Source organism: Vombatus ursinus, unplaced genomic scaffold, assembly GCF_900497805.2.
Source record: "Vombatus ursinus unplaced genomic scaffold, bare-nosed wombat genome assembly UNPS02003292.1, whole genome shotgun sequence".
NCBI classification, from domain to species: domain Eukaryota; kingdom Metazoa; phylum Chordata; class Mammalia; order Diprotodontia; family Vombatidae; genus Vombatus; species Vombatus ursinus.
This window is the reverse complement of record NW_020943070.1, coordinates 3710630-3724609: the sequence shown is the minus strand read 5'-3', so window position 1 is coordinate 3724609 and position 13980 is coordinate 3710630. Positions and strand designations below refer to the sequence as shown.

At 49.9% G+C, this 13980-nt stretch overlaps 1 protein-coding gene across 3 annotated transcripts in view; it reads left to right on the top strand.

Moving 5' to 3' along the window:
* Window positions 1-5797: 5797 nt before the first annotated feature.
* The window catches only part of MICALL1 (MICAL like 1), a 32328-nt gene continuing 24145 nt past the window's right edge, over window positions 5798-13980 (top strand). The window contains exons 1-3 of one of the 3 annotated variants that reach the window (XM_027871762.1): window positions 5798-5844; window positions 8111-8197; window positions 8283-8559. Coding sequence is in view for 1 of the 3 variants with exons in the window: in XM_027871752.1 (XP_027727553.1) it covers window positions 9303-9448 (146 nt within the window). In the remaining 2 variants the exon portion in view is untranslated. Of the gene's footprint in view, window positions 5845-8110; window positions 8198-8282; window positions 8560-9302; window positions 9449-10888; window positions 11047-13980 lie in introns of those variants that run through there. The other 2 variants (XM_027871752.1, XM_027871770.1) reach the window with 2 other exon arrangements.

The window sequence follows — 13980 nt, the reverse complement described above, 5'->3', positions numbered from 1 at the left end:
CTTGTTTGGTATGTCCGTGTGACAATTTTTGTTGCTGGTGGTGAAGTTTGTAATTAAAAAAATATATACCCTAAGTGTGTGCTGGAGGAATGACCCAGCTGGTAGGAATCCTTCTGAGAGCATCAGTTAATGAAACCAGGAGGACAATTCGGGAAGCAATGGCATCTTTCAAGGCTTAGGTCAAGTACCACCTCCTCCAGGAAGTCTTCACTTCCCTTTAAGACAGCTAACAGCAATTCAACAAACATTTAATGGGCGGAGACCCTCCAAGATCACTGTGGGAAAGCCTGGACGGGTTGGTGAAGTAAGTTGAAGGACTATGACTCCTGTGCTTTCAGGATAATGACGCTTCTTGATTGGCCATCGATCAGGAAGAGCAGATGACTTTGTAAACCTTGAAAAAGGGAGGGATCCTGCCCCTGGTTTTCTTCTTCCTTGGACTCTCCATGTCCACCAGTAGGTGGGGAGATGGGCTACCCTTCAACCCTGCCCCAGTAGAAACAGCAGCTGTAGGTCCGTGGCGGGTATAAAACTCCTACCTAGGGGTGGTGGGACCTGGGTTTGGAGCTACCCCTTCCGAGTATGTTTTTCCCTCATCTTCCGTGAATGAATACTGACCCGGAGATGTACCCACCTGGCCTCAGAAGACACCTTTTGAGTTCAAGAAATTGGATGGTCCTAGGTCCTAGGTCCTTGGGTCAGGACTGAAGGGAGGAATCTTCCACAACTACTGGTTGTCCTCTTGGAGCACAGGAGCACCAACAAAAAGATGACCTCCAACCTTGGTCCAGCTTGATAAAAGATAGGTGGACAGTGCAGAACCAAGGTGAAATGTATTATAAAATACCTACTCCACAGTCCAGAAAAATTATGTTCAAGAGGAGGTTTAACTATCAGGCTCCTGGAAAACTCAACCTAACAGTTAACATAACTTAAGCTACTGAATCCTGTTTTTAAGTCTTTCTGCCAGCGTTCTCCTGAGTGTTTAATGTTCAGCATTTCTTCTGTGCGGAGCAAATAAATACCTATCCCACACCTGATGCATATTATACACCGAGTACCTTTCAAATTACCACCCTGCCCTTTCCTTTTTTGGAAAGACCCTAGACCTGAGCTAAAATCTAAGTTTTAAGCAATTTTCCCTAGGGTGTCAGAATAGGGCTTTAAAAATCTTGAAAGCCTTTTAAGGACTTTGATCAATGCAAACCGAACAACTGCAGATGGTGGATGATAAAACACACTCCTTACGTCCTAAAAAAAAACCTGGACTTGGGGTACATCACGAGACATATTTTTTGGACATGACCAACGCGGGAATTTGTTGTGCTTGACTACGCATATTTGTTACAAATGTTTTGTGTTTTTTTTATTTTTTTTTCTCAGTTGGAGTGGTAGTAGGGGAAGGTAGAAAGGAGAGAAAGTTGAAATTTTTAAATTTCAATTTCAATAAATTAAATTTTAAAAATAAAAAATAAAATTTTTAAAAAATGACCCACTGGATCCAGTCTCTACCTCCAGCCCAACATTCCAGATCCCAGCCATGGGCCCAAGCTCCTGTTTGGTGAAAGTATACCCCATCTAGCAGATCTAGACCCACCTAGATGATCTTGAGCCATCTATAATCCCTTCTCCCCTCAACATTAATCAAATGAACACTACTATTCCTGGAAAGGACATGTCAAGTTTTGCTTCAAAGCTGCCCTCAACATCCCTATGATGTTCCAGACCAGAACAACTCTCATTTACTTGTTATCTCATTTATTTCTGCTATCAGTCAATTCATCGACCAATCAACATGTGTTGGGTGCCTCCTTTGTGCCAGGCACAATGCTAAGCATAGAGGATACAAAAAGAGGCAAAAGTCAGTTCCTGCCCTCAAAGAGCTTGCAATCTAATGGAGGAGAAAACATGCAAACAAATCTATACAAAGCAAGCTATATACAGGATAAATAGGACATAATTAACAGAGAGAAAGCTCTGGAATGAAGAGGGGTGGGGAAGGCTTCCTGCAGAAGGGGGGATTTTAGTTGGGACTTAAAGGAAGCTGGGAAGGTCAGTAGTTGGAGCCGAAAAGGGAGGGCGTTCCAGGCATGGAGGAGAGCCAGAGGGAATGCCCGAAGTTCCTCAAAGGCAGGGACTGCTTTGCTTTTTGCCTTTGTATAGCCATTGCTAATGGCCTGGCTGGCACTAAATCCTTAATAAGTGCTTTTCCCATCCATCTGTTCATTCATTCAAGGCAAAGATAGAATTTTGTGTCTCTCCCTGTCAAATTTCATTTTCTTAGTCCTGGCCCAGATACTTCTGGCTCCTGACCCTGTCTATCATCCAGCATTAGCTGCCCTTCCTAGCTTTGTACTGACTGTCTCCAAATGTGACAAATGTAACGTCCATACCTTCATTCAAATCATTGATTTTTTAAAAACTTTGAAGCCAAGTGTGGTTCCTTAGGTCTCTTTCTTCCACGCTAAATCGACATTGACCCATTAATGACTGACCATCTTCGGGCAGTCAGGCACACAGCTCCAAACCCATGTGATTATCTCATCCTCTAATCCACGTCTCTTCATCTCAAGCTTATCACTAGATACCTCATCAAATGCTCTGCTGAAATCTGGCTAAATTACAATGACAGCATGCACTGATCCGCTGGTCTACTCATCAAGCCAGAAAAAGAAGAGCGATGAGTCTGCCATGACTCACTTCCTTCCAGCCCAAAGGTGATGACTGATGGGACAAGGTCAGAGAGGAGACTGGAGTGGAGGGGATAGAGTTTTACTTTAGTAGAAGGGAGAAAGGTGTGTGTGTGTCCACAGAAGGGCATTTTTAAAGGCCATTTCTTTCTTTCTTTCTTTCTTTCTTTCTTTCTTTCTTTCTTTCTTTTTCTTTCTTTCTTTTTCTTTCTTTCTTTCTTTCTTTCTTTCTTTCTTTCTTTCTTCCTTTCTCTCTCTCTTTCTTTCTTTCTTTCTTTCTTTCTTTCTTTCTTTCTTTCTTCCTTTCTCTTTATTTCGACTAGGCAATGGGGTTAAGTGACTCGCCTAGGGTCACACAGTTAGTAAGCATTATGTGTCTGAGACTGGATTTGAACTCAGGTCCTCCAGACTCCAGGGCTGGTGCTCTATCCACTGTGCCACCCAGCTGCCCCTAAGGGACATTTCTTACGTGATCTCTTCTGAAGCCTTATGACAACACAATGAGAGAGGTCCTACTGTAGGTGAAGAAGCGAGGCCCGAGCCTGCCCAAGGTCACACAGTTTGTGTCAAGGGTTAGATTCAAACCCAGGTTTTCCAGGCTACATGGCCAACATAGCTACTAAGCCAGGCTGCCTTCTTAAAAACACCTGAGAAATTCAATGAGCGAGGTGACATGGTACAGTGGAATGTGGACGGATTGGGAGTCCGAGGACCCGGTTTTTCAAATGCTGCCTCTATCACTCCATCACACTTAATCTCTGAGCCTCAGTTTCCTCATCTCTAAAATGAAGGAGGTGGGCAAGGTCTGAGGTCCCCTCCAGCCCCAGATCAAGGATCCTATGAACTTTATTCCCCATAACCCTCTGAAGCAGATAGTACAAGTGTCTTACTTCTCCATTTTCCAGATGAGGAGATTGAGGTCCAGGGTACTAAACGGGTTCTGCCCATCAAACCGAGATCTTCCGGAGCCTAAGCCAGATGCTCCATCACAACTGTCAGTGTGGAAGGTGGAATAGTGAATGAGAGGCAAGGGCAGAGAGAGACCTGGACCAGGTTCTGGCTTCTAATCCCGGCTCTACCCGTAATGAAATAGCTTACATGAATCACTTTTCTTCTCTCAAATTATTTTTCTTTAACCATTCATTTTGTAGAATCACATCCACAGAGGATGTGATGTTTGTATTTTCTGGATTTAGTTTTTCTTTTCTAGTTTTACAAATCCTTACCATATCCTAAAAAGAAAGGAGTAACGTCTTATTTTTACGTGCCAACCCTGCAATATTAATTAAAATGAAAAACCATAATTCAATGACAAGCCTGTGTTCCATTAAAATGGCATTTTGTTTTTAAACAAAAGAGGCTTGGGGTATGACCCCATACAGATAGTTTTAATAGTCTTTGTGCCCTGGGCTCCAGAGGGCTTTACTCTCCCATTAGGTATTGACCCATTCAGAATTCAGTACTCCAAGGAGGGCATATCCCTTTGGACAGTTCGATGCCTCAGTTTCCTCATTTGGGCATAATTCTCATGAATTGGACCTATGATTGCACTGGGGTAGGGAACTCCCAGGGAGGAATTTGCTCTGCTATTTATAATCTCAGAGAGGTTCCTGAGCGCACTCAGGTACCCAGAGCTCCACAGCCAGGATGTCAGGACTTGAACCTAGCATCTTCCTGACTTGGAAATCAGCTTTCTATCCACTGCCCCATCCTCCCTTTCGGGGATCGGTGCTTTGTGGTGCAGAATTTAGAGCAAAACCCTGATCCATCCCTTAGAGCAGTGGCTGGCATAGAGAGAGTGCTCACTAAATGTTTGTTAATATTGATGGTGACGATGACGATGGTCATGGGTGCTGGAGAATCTCTGGCGTCGCAGAAGAACTAGCCGGGAAAGGTGGTTATTGTCAGGCTCAGATTGGATGCTGAATGTAGAAAGTCATCCATAAATGTGAATACATAATTTTTTTTTTTTTTTTTGCTTTTTGGTGAGGCAATCGGGGTTAAGTGACTTGCCCAGGGTCACACAGCTAGGAAGTGTCAAGTATCTGAGGCTGGATTTGAACTCAGGTCCTCCCGACTTCAAGGCGAGAGCTCTACCCACTGCACCACCCGGCTGCCCCTACATCATTTATTCTTGCCGCTCCTGCTCAGAGCTGTTACTTGGCATCATCTGGGAGGTCAATGACTCCCTGCTCTGGAGAGCTGTGGGAAGGAGAAGAATTCTGTATCTCACAGGTATCCCGAGGAGAAAACGGAATTGCCTCTGGGAACCTCAAGTGCTCCATGGGACACTGAGCGCTCAGGTCATGTTGCACTCCATTTTCTGGTGTGACTTTGGCAAAGCGATTTCCCCGATAAGTATCTGCTTTGCCCTTAGGGCCAGGACAGGGCAAAGTACCAGAGGGTTGTTAATGAATTGCTAACCAAATAGGTAAGGAGGCTTGTTTTCTTCAGTGGCCTGGAACCTACCGCCTGGTGTGTGTGTGTGTGTGTGTGTGGGTGTGTGGGTGTGTCTGTCTGTCTGTCTGTGTGCCTCCTCCTGAGAGAGATCGAGTGGTGCTATGAGCACCCAGTCAGGATAAATGGGCAGGTCAAAGGCCCGGTACTGTCCCATCAACAGCAGCTCCAAGTAACTACTCCCTTCTCCAATTTAGTTCAGTTCAATTGTGCCATGGAAAGAACCCTGCCTCCCAGGTCGGGAGACCTGGATTCCAATTCTGCTTCTGACACATGAGAAAGTTGGACCTTCTGGCTCTGAATTATGATCCTATGAGCCTCCCTGGGACTCAGTTTCCTTGTCTGTAAAATGAAAGTTGAGCTGTGTCACCTTGTCCAAACTTCTCCTGTTCTTTTACAGGTAAAGAAATTGAAGGCCAGAGAAACAAGAAGCTTGCCCAAGGCCACACAGCTAGGTCACAAGGGATATTAAGATTTGCCACTCAGGCAATGCCAGATCCAGACCTGAAGGAGGTCGATGGTTCCCGGACCTTTGGAGGGGCGTGTGAGTATGAGCCTGCAATCTCACAGGCATCCTAAGGAGAGAGAACAGAACTGGACCTCAGAAACCTTCTAGATGGGGAAACTGAGGCCCAGAGAAGCTCCTGGAGCTGGAAGGGACTCAGAGGTCATCCAGTACAACACCCTTATCTTATAGGTGAGGATACTGAGACCCAGAGATGTGAAGTGCTAAAGGTCACAAAAGTAGAGAGTGGCCTAAGTCCTCTGACTCCAAAGACGCACTATTTCTACTGTACCGCATATGTAAAGCACTTTGTAAACTCCACAGGCATTATCTGTGGTACAGTGGAAAGATCTCTGGCACTGCCATCCATCTCTGAATCTGTGTTCTCTTCAGTTCATTTGTGGGTAACGTGGCAACGACTGTAGCCTGTCTTGGCCCTCTCCCTGGTTTGAGGGGGGCCTCTCTGCTTGGCTGTAAAGTCCTGGACATTGGGGACCGGGTCATTTCTCCTCTGTATCTTCGGTATCTGGCAAAGCACTGGGCCCAGAGCAGATGCTTAATGAATGTTGGCTGAATGGATTCAAGGAGTCTATTGCCCTTTGGGTAGTGACATCATGTTGGGTTTAAAGACCTCGTAAATGGGATAATTACTAGGGGAACATCTCCAGCAAATCCATGCGCAGAGCTCACTTTGTCAGCTTCTGCCTGACTCAGCTACCTGCTTAAAAGGGCAGCCTACCCAGGGGCTGGGAGCACAGCTGTGCAGACACATCTGAATCACATCACTGGAGTGATAATATAATAGGTGAGGTTAGTGGAGTGGAAAGAACACCTCATTTAGGAATCAGAAGGTCTGAGTGCTAATCCCATGTTGTTGTTCAGTTGTTTTCAGTCGTGTCTGACTCTTCATGACCCCATTTGGGGTTTTCTTGGCAAAGCCACTCGAGTGGTTTGACATTTCTTTCCCCTGCCTCTTTTTATAGATGAGGAAACAGAGGCAAACAGGGTTAAGTGACTTGCCCAGGGTCACACAGCTAATGTCTGAGGCCAGATTTGAACTCACAAAGATGGGTCTCCCTGACTCCAGGCCTGGTACTGTATCCACTGAGTCACCAAGCTGCTCCATCTCTGCTAACCCCATTCCTGACATTACCTGAGTGACCTAGGACTAGAATCAGGGGTGGGGAACCTGTGGCCTCCAGGCGGTCCTTGGGCGTGGCCTTTTGACTGAGTTCAAGTCTGAGTCCCCTTTTACGAAGGGGATTTGTTCAGTGAAGTCTGGATTCAGTCAAAGGTCTGCACGGGACCAGATGGACACTGGTTCCTTCAGTTTTAGATTTCTGATCTCATCACAATGGGTAACTCTCTTCCCTCACTCAAGCACCATGGACTCGCTATAAATGGCGGTTGTTGTTAGTGGTGGTACTGCACTTTACAATTTCTCATGGCTGCGCCATTGTTATCAGCAGAGGTTCGGTGCTTTACAGTTTCCAAAAACTGAGTTTGGTCCATTATCTTGTCTGAGGCTTATCATGGACCTGGGAGATAGCTAAAACAAGAATGATTAGGTGGGAAGACTTTTCCAAGGGCCCTGATGACGCCGTGTATGACTGCGGTCCAATGCCCAGCCTTGCTAATTGTGCAGAGGTGAGTGCTGGGCTAGCTGCAAGGGGATAGAGTTTTTAATCTCAGGGATTCTCAAGAACCATGTACTAGTCATAAAGGAGGTGCGCTCGGCCCCAGACGAATCTGACCAGGTCACTCTCCAGCTCCTGAAATGTTATTGGTTCGCTTTTGCCTCCAGGATAAAGAAGGAAGGAAAGAAAAAGCATTTGTTAAGTTCTAACTGTGAGCCAAGCACTGTGCTAAGGCCTGGGGGTATAAATATAGAAGCAAAGACAGTCTGGGCCCTCATGAGTTTACATTCTAATAGAGGGAGGCAATCCACCAATCAGGGTGGTGGTCAAGGAGGGGAACTTTGGTTCAGAAAGTTACAGAGATGGGTTAGTGTATTACAAAACACAAAAACCTTAGCCTGGCTGCAGATCCACTTTTCCAGCTTTCCAGCTTTATTCCACAATATTCCCTCTGCCCACTCCAGGAGCATTACCACAGCTCTCATCCTATCCCTTGCATGCATGCACAGTTTATCCCTCTCCAGCCTCAGAAGCACTCCTTCCGCAGCTTGGCCTGGTGACTTCTTCCCAAAAGGTCCAGCTCAGAGGTCATCTTCTCTAGAAAGCCTTAATCCAGCTGAAAGTTTGAGGGCTGCCCAACCAAAAAAGCATTTTGTCTCTATCCCGCTGTCTCCAACACACCAGGTCTTATCTAGGGTGTCCCAAAAGTTTGAGTGCAGATTTAGTGCTTTTTTTTAAAATGAGTTTAAACCACACTAAGACTTTTAGGCCATTCTGTATTTATACTAATTCAAGTGTATGTTATTGCTTCCCACAATTAGGCTGTGAGCTCCCTCAGGGCAAAGACTGTCCCTGGTTTTCACTCTGGCAGGTCCAAGGCTTTGCACATAGTACGCACTTGGTAAATGGTAAGTGGAATAGTATTGAGCAGTTACTAGAGGATCATAGTTTTTACAGCTGGGAGGAATCTAGTCCAATCTCCTTATTTTACAGGTGGGGGAACTGTGAGGCTCAAAGACAGAAAGAGACTTGCTCAAGGTCACACAGGTAAGGGTCATAGGCCCACACAACTAGAGCTGGAGGAGATCTCAGAGGCCAACCCTTTTATTTTGCAGATAAGGAAACTGAGGCCTGGAGAGGCTGCACAAGTTATCAACAGTGGAGCTGGTCTTTGAACTCCGGATTTACCGACCGATCTCCTTGTTACGGAATCCCCTAGTTTTGGGTGCGCCCTAAGTCTGGCTCCTAGGGGGTCATTCTCTAGGGTCAGGTATGTGACGGGGCTGGGCGGGGGTCTGGGAGGGGGATGTTCATGAAGCCAGGGAATAGCTCCAGGAGCTGACCCCGGCTCCTGGTCTAGGCATCGATCGCGGTGGGGGAGGAGAGGAGGGCTGGACATAACACTAATGCATAGGGTGGGGGCGGAGTTCTGTGCTGGTTTTGGGTGGGGGAATACCTAGTAGGGTCTAAAGGTACTGGGGGGGGGAGCTCCTGCTGCCTCTACGGGGAAGGTGGTCCTTCTGGTTTATCAGGTCATAGGGCGGGGAGGGGGGCGCCACGGGTGGGGGAAGGGCCGGGGCCGGGGCGTCTCTCTGCGGGGGGGAGCCCCTAGACGTCCATCTCTGTGGTCCCGGGGGAGTCCCTTGGGCACGTGAGCGTCGGGGGTTTCGGGGGGAATCCCTCGGGCGTCCACGGGGCTGCAAGGAGGGAGTGGAGGGTGGGGGAGGGCTCGGGGTGGGGGTCCCGGCCCCGCCCCGCCTGGGGAGCAGAGCCGGGCTGGGCGTGAGTAAGCGCCGGGTGGGCCGGGCCGGGCGGGGCGGGGCGGGGCGGGGCGGGGCGGACCGGACAGGTCTGAGCAGGGCCGGGGGGAGGGGCAGGAGGAAGGGGAGGAGGAGGAGGAGGAGGAGGAGGAGCCGGAGCGGGAGCCCAGCGGCGCAGCCCCGAGCGGCCGGAGCCGGGCTCCGGCGGGTGCAGCCCGGGCAGGGCAGCGGGCGGCGGACGAGGCGGCGCGCCATGGCCGGGCCCCGGGCCGCGCTGCTGGCCTGGTGCCGCCGCCAGTGCCGCGGCTACCCCGGCGTGGAGATCCGGGACCTGAGCGGCTCCTTCCGGGACGGCCTGGCCTTCTGCGCGCTGCTGCACCGGCACCGGCCGGAGCTGCTGTGAGCGGGGGGGGGGCGGGGCGGGGGGGGGGGGGGACTGGGCAGTGGGCGGCGCTCCCAGATGTCCCGTCTGGGAAATGGGACCCCTCCTCCTGCCCCTGGGAGTGTGGGGAGTGTGTGCGGTGGGAGGCTTGTGTGTGTAGTATGTGTATGAGTGTGAGAATGAGCAGTGTGTGTATGTGACTGTAGTGAGTGTGTGAGTGTGTATGAGTGAGTGTAGTGAATGAGTACGAGTGTGAGTAGAGTGTGTGTGTGAGTGTGCATGTGTGTGTATAGTACATGAGCGTAGTGTGTGAGAATGTGAGCGTGGGGTGTGTGAGAGTGTAGTGTGTGAGTGTGTGTGATTGTGAAAATGTGTAATATGTGTGAGTAGAATGAGTGTGCATGGTGTGTGAGACTGTATAAGTGAGTGAGTGTGGAGTGTATGAGTGTAATGTGTATGTGAGTGAGTGGGTAGTGTGTGTGAGTGAGTAGAGTGTGTGTAGGGTGTGAGAATGTGAGTGTGGGGTGTGTATGAGTGTGTGTGATTGTGAGAATGTGTAATATGTGTGAGTGGAATGAGTGTGTATGGTGTGTGAGACTGTATAAGTGAGTGAGTGTGGAGTGTGTGAGTGTATGAGTGTGATGTGTATGTGAGTGAGTGGGTAGTGTGTGAGTAGAGTGTGTGTAGGGTGTGAGAATGTGAGTGTGGGGTGTGTATGAGTGTGTGTGTGATTGTGAGAATGTGTAATGTGTGAGTGGAATGAGTGTGTATGGTGTGTGAGACTGTGTGTATAAGTGAGTGTGGAGTGTGTGAGTGTATGAGTGTGATGTGTATGTGAATGAGTGGGTAGTGTGTGTGAGTGAGTGGAGTGTGTGTAGGGTGTGAGAATGTGAGTGTGGGGTGTGTATGAGTGTAGTGAATGAGTACGAGTGTGAGTAGTGTATATGAGTGTGCATGTGTGAGTGTGTGTAGTGTGTGAGAATGTGAGTGTGGGGTGTGTATGAGTGTGTGTGATTGTGAGAATATGTAAAGTGTGTGAGTGGAATGAGTGTGTGGTTTGTGAGAATGTGTGTGTGTGTGAGTTTGAGTGTGGAGTGAGTGTGTTTGTATGAGTTTAATGTGTATGTGAGTGAGTGTGTGTAATGTGTGAGGATGTGTGTAGTGTATGAGTGAGTAGTGAATGAGTATGAGTTTATGAGTGTGAGTGAAGTGTATGAGTGTGCATGTGTGTGTAGTGATAGTGTGTAATGTGTGTGAGTGTAGTGTGTGAGAATGTGTGTACTGTGAGTGTGTGTAGTGTGTGAGAGTGTGTGTGTAGTATGTGTTTGAGTTTGTGTGAGTGTGTGCGTATGGTTTGAGTGTAGTGTGTGAGTGGGTCTGTGTGAGTGTATAGTGTGAGTGTATAGTGTGAGTGTAGCGTGTGTAGTATGTGTGTGTGCAAGTATGAGTTTGTGAGTTTGTGTATGAGTGTGTGTGTGTGTGTGTGTGTGTGTGTGTGAGAGATACCTGAGCACACATGCTGATTCCCAGTACGGGTTGCTCACAATTCTCCTGGCCGTCACCTCCAGGCTGGTTCCGGAGGTCACCATGCCAGGCCCGTGCTCACTCTGCCTAGGTAGGTCACCAGATGGGATACGCTCCCAGATGCACAAACAGTCCGAGCTCGAAGGGGGCTTCGGAGAGCTGGTCCAAAGCCTGTATTTACAGTTGGGAAACCTGGGGCTGGCGGCGTGGGCTGCTGGGGTCCAACTCTGTGAGAATCCCTGAGGGCCGCAGGTTGACTTAGCTTTTAAATCTAGTGCTATCTGTTTCATTGCATTTTTATTTTGTTAAATATTTCCCAGTTAGATTTTAATCTGGCCTGGCTGCACTCTGGAGTGTTGGGCAGTGTGTTTGGCCCCTCTGATGTAAGAAGAGAGTTTTAGGATTTGGATTCATTGGCTGGAGGGTGCTCAGAGGCCACCGGCCCAATCCCAGGGTTTTACAGGGGAGGACACTGAGGTCTGATGAGCCTGAATGGGTTGCCAGGGTCCCCTGAGTGTCAGAGGTGGCTTTGAACCCAGGAGCTCTCTGAGGGAGTTGGGCTCCATGGTCCCGGAAGGCCTTGTCAGCTCTGTTGCCTGGGTCAGTGTGATTTTCTGTTTCCTTACCTGTATGAGTTCAGGGGTTGGGTTAGATGGCCTGGGGGGGCCCCTGAGTCCAGTCACACAGCCAGTTAGGGGGCAAGCTGAGACCAGAACCCCGGTGCCCAGAACCAGACCTTGGTTCTTTCCACCAAGTACTGAGGGACCAGGCTCTCAGAGCCAGTCAGTCTGGCGTAAAGAGCTCTGATGTGGGGCTCAGGAACCCAGGGCGCTGCTGTTAGCTTACTGGGTGACCTTGGGCAAGTCACTTCCCTTCCTGGGCTTCTTGTTCTGTCTCTATGGCCTGGATTGTCTCTGAGATTCGGTGGCAGAGTTGGACCGGCCGGCCTTGTTCTTTTGGGCAAGTTCAAGGATCTGTGAATGAGGATAAAAACCCAGAATTCCGTGAGGGGAGGTGCATCATTTTATCTGGGCCTCGGTTTCTCCATCTGTAAAATGAGAGGGTTGGCCTCTGAGGTCCTTTCCAGCTCGCTGTCTATATCCTGGAATGGACGTTGCAAAGCGCAGACTGCTGCTTGTATGCACTGAGCTCCTGACCTGGACACCAATGGTGTTAGGATTCAAACCCAGGGTTTTCTCCCCTCTGGCCTCCTCTTGTTGACATCCCAGGAAGCATCTGAGCTGGGAGATCCCTGGGGATCTAGGCCAGGTTGTGGTCAGATGTGCCCATATTGATGGTAGCTGTAGGATTCTGTGATTCTGTCTTGCCTTCCTTCCGTGTGTGTGTGTGTGTGTGTGTGTGTGTGTGTGTGTGTGTGTGTGTGAAGAAATCAGCTGGTTTCACAGCATCTGGTTAAAGGTGCTCAGCCACAGTCTGTGAGCTCAGAGGGCACGGAACCCAGGTGTTTGGACCTCTCCTCCCTTCCTGCCCAGCCCTGGCATCCTCACCCCTGCACAAAGGGACTGTTCTGGAGGGCTGGCTTTGGGAGAACGTTGGTTGAGTGAGGCTTGGGAGGGCATTGAAGGCTCCGTCCTGTCCCTGTGGGTGAGGAGAAAGCTGTGAGGCCAATGTTGTCTTGGAGAAATGGTAGGGTGCGCTTTTTGGGGAGAGATGCTCTAGAGGTCTGGAGAGGGGGCGGATGAGAGTGGACGGGGAGACCCAGGCACTCCAGCACGGGGAGCTTGCTCTGGGTCACGGCCTCTGGGTGTGCGGGTCATTGCTGGACAGCGCCTGGAGCGGGTAGCTGATGGGGAGTAGGCACCTACGTGTTTGTGGACTGGCTCAATTTCAGAGCAGGGAGGAGAGCTAGGACCTCCTGCATCCGAGTTCCCCTATCCCGTGCTGGCTTTTAAGGTTCAGGTATGCAGTTTGGGCATCAGAAGGGGCTGGGTTCCAGTCCCACCCCGATCCGCATTGGCTGTGGGACCCTGGGTGGATGAGTTAATGTCTCACCGCTCCCAGGAATTTATAGTCTTAGACAATATTTGCAGCTGTGGCTGTTCAGTCATGTCTGACTCTGTGACCCCATTGGGGGTTTTCTTGGCAGAGATACTGGAGGGGTTTGCCATTTCCTTCTGAGGCAAACGGGGTGAAGTGACTTGCTCAGGGTCACACAGCTAGGAAGTGTCTGAGGCTGGATTTGAACTCACAACCATGAGTCTTCCTGACTCCAGGCCCCTGTACTCTCTCTGTGGTGCCAGTCTGTGTCAGTGGAGGGAGGTTCCGTAATGGGGTGAGTTCCCCGTATTGATGAAATGACAGGACACCCTGAAAACAAACAAAAAGCAAACAAGCCCGAATCTCGGAGTTGAGGAAAGGAAGCCAGCTCCCTGGCGATGGACGGAGCTGCCCTGGGGCTTGGCTGGGCGCCCATCTGTGCAGCTTGGTCAGGCTCCCGGGCCCTCCACACCAGGCCCTTACAAGGGCATTGCCTGCTGTGCAGAGGCAGGGCAGCCCCGGCTGGTTTCAGCCGCCCAGGATGGAGAGAATGGGGGGAGAGGATCCTCTGGCTGGGGGGGAGGGAGAGGGATTCTAGGTGAGTAAGGCTCCGGGTCTCAGCTGGAAAAACAGGCTTGAAGAGGCGGTGTGTGTGGCCCCTCCCGAGGCTGACGAAAGCCTCCTCAGAACTCTAGATCTTTTCACAGGGAGGGACCTGAGGGGCCTTTTGGTGCCAGACGCTCCCTGGGCACGTAGGGAAACCAAGACTCACCGAACCGAACTGAGAGGCCCCGAGGCTGGGCATGTGGCGGGAGGAGGATGGACAGGCTCTGCAGCTGTCTCCTTGGGGTGCAGGAGTGGCTGCTGCGTGGGCGGCACTTTAGAAATGCTGCCGATTCATTGGTAGGTGAGGTCCAGGAAGCCCTCTTTGGGCCTCAGTGTCTTTAGCTGTAAAATGTGGTTGGAAAAGACGATCTAAACCCCCTCCCATCCCTGACATCCCCTGTTCGGAGGCCCCTTCCCAGCT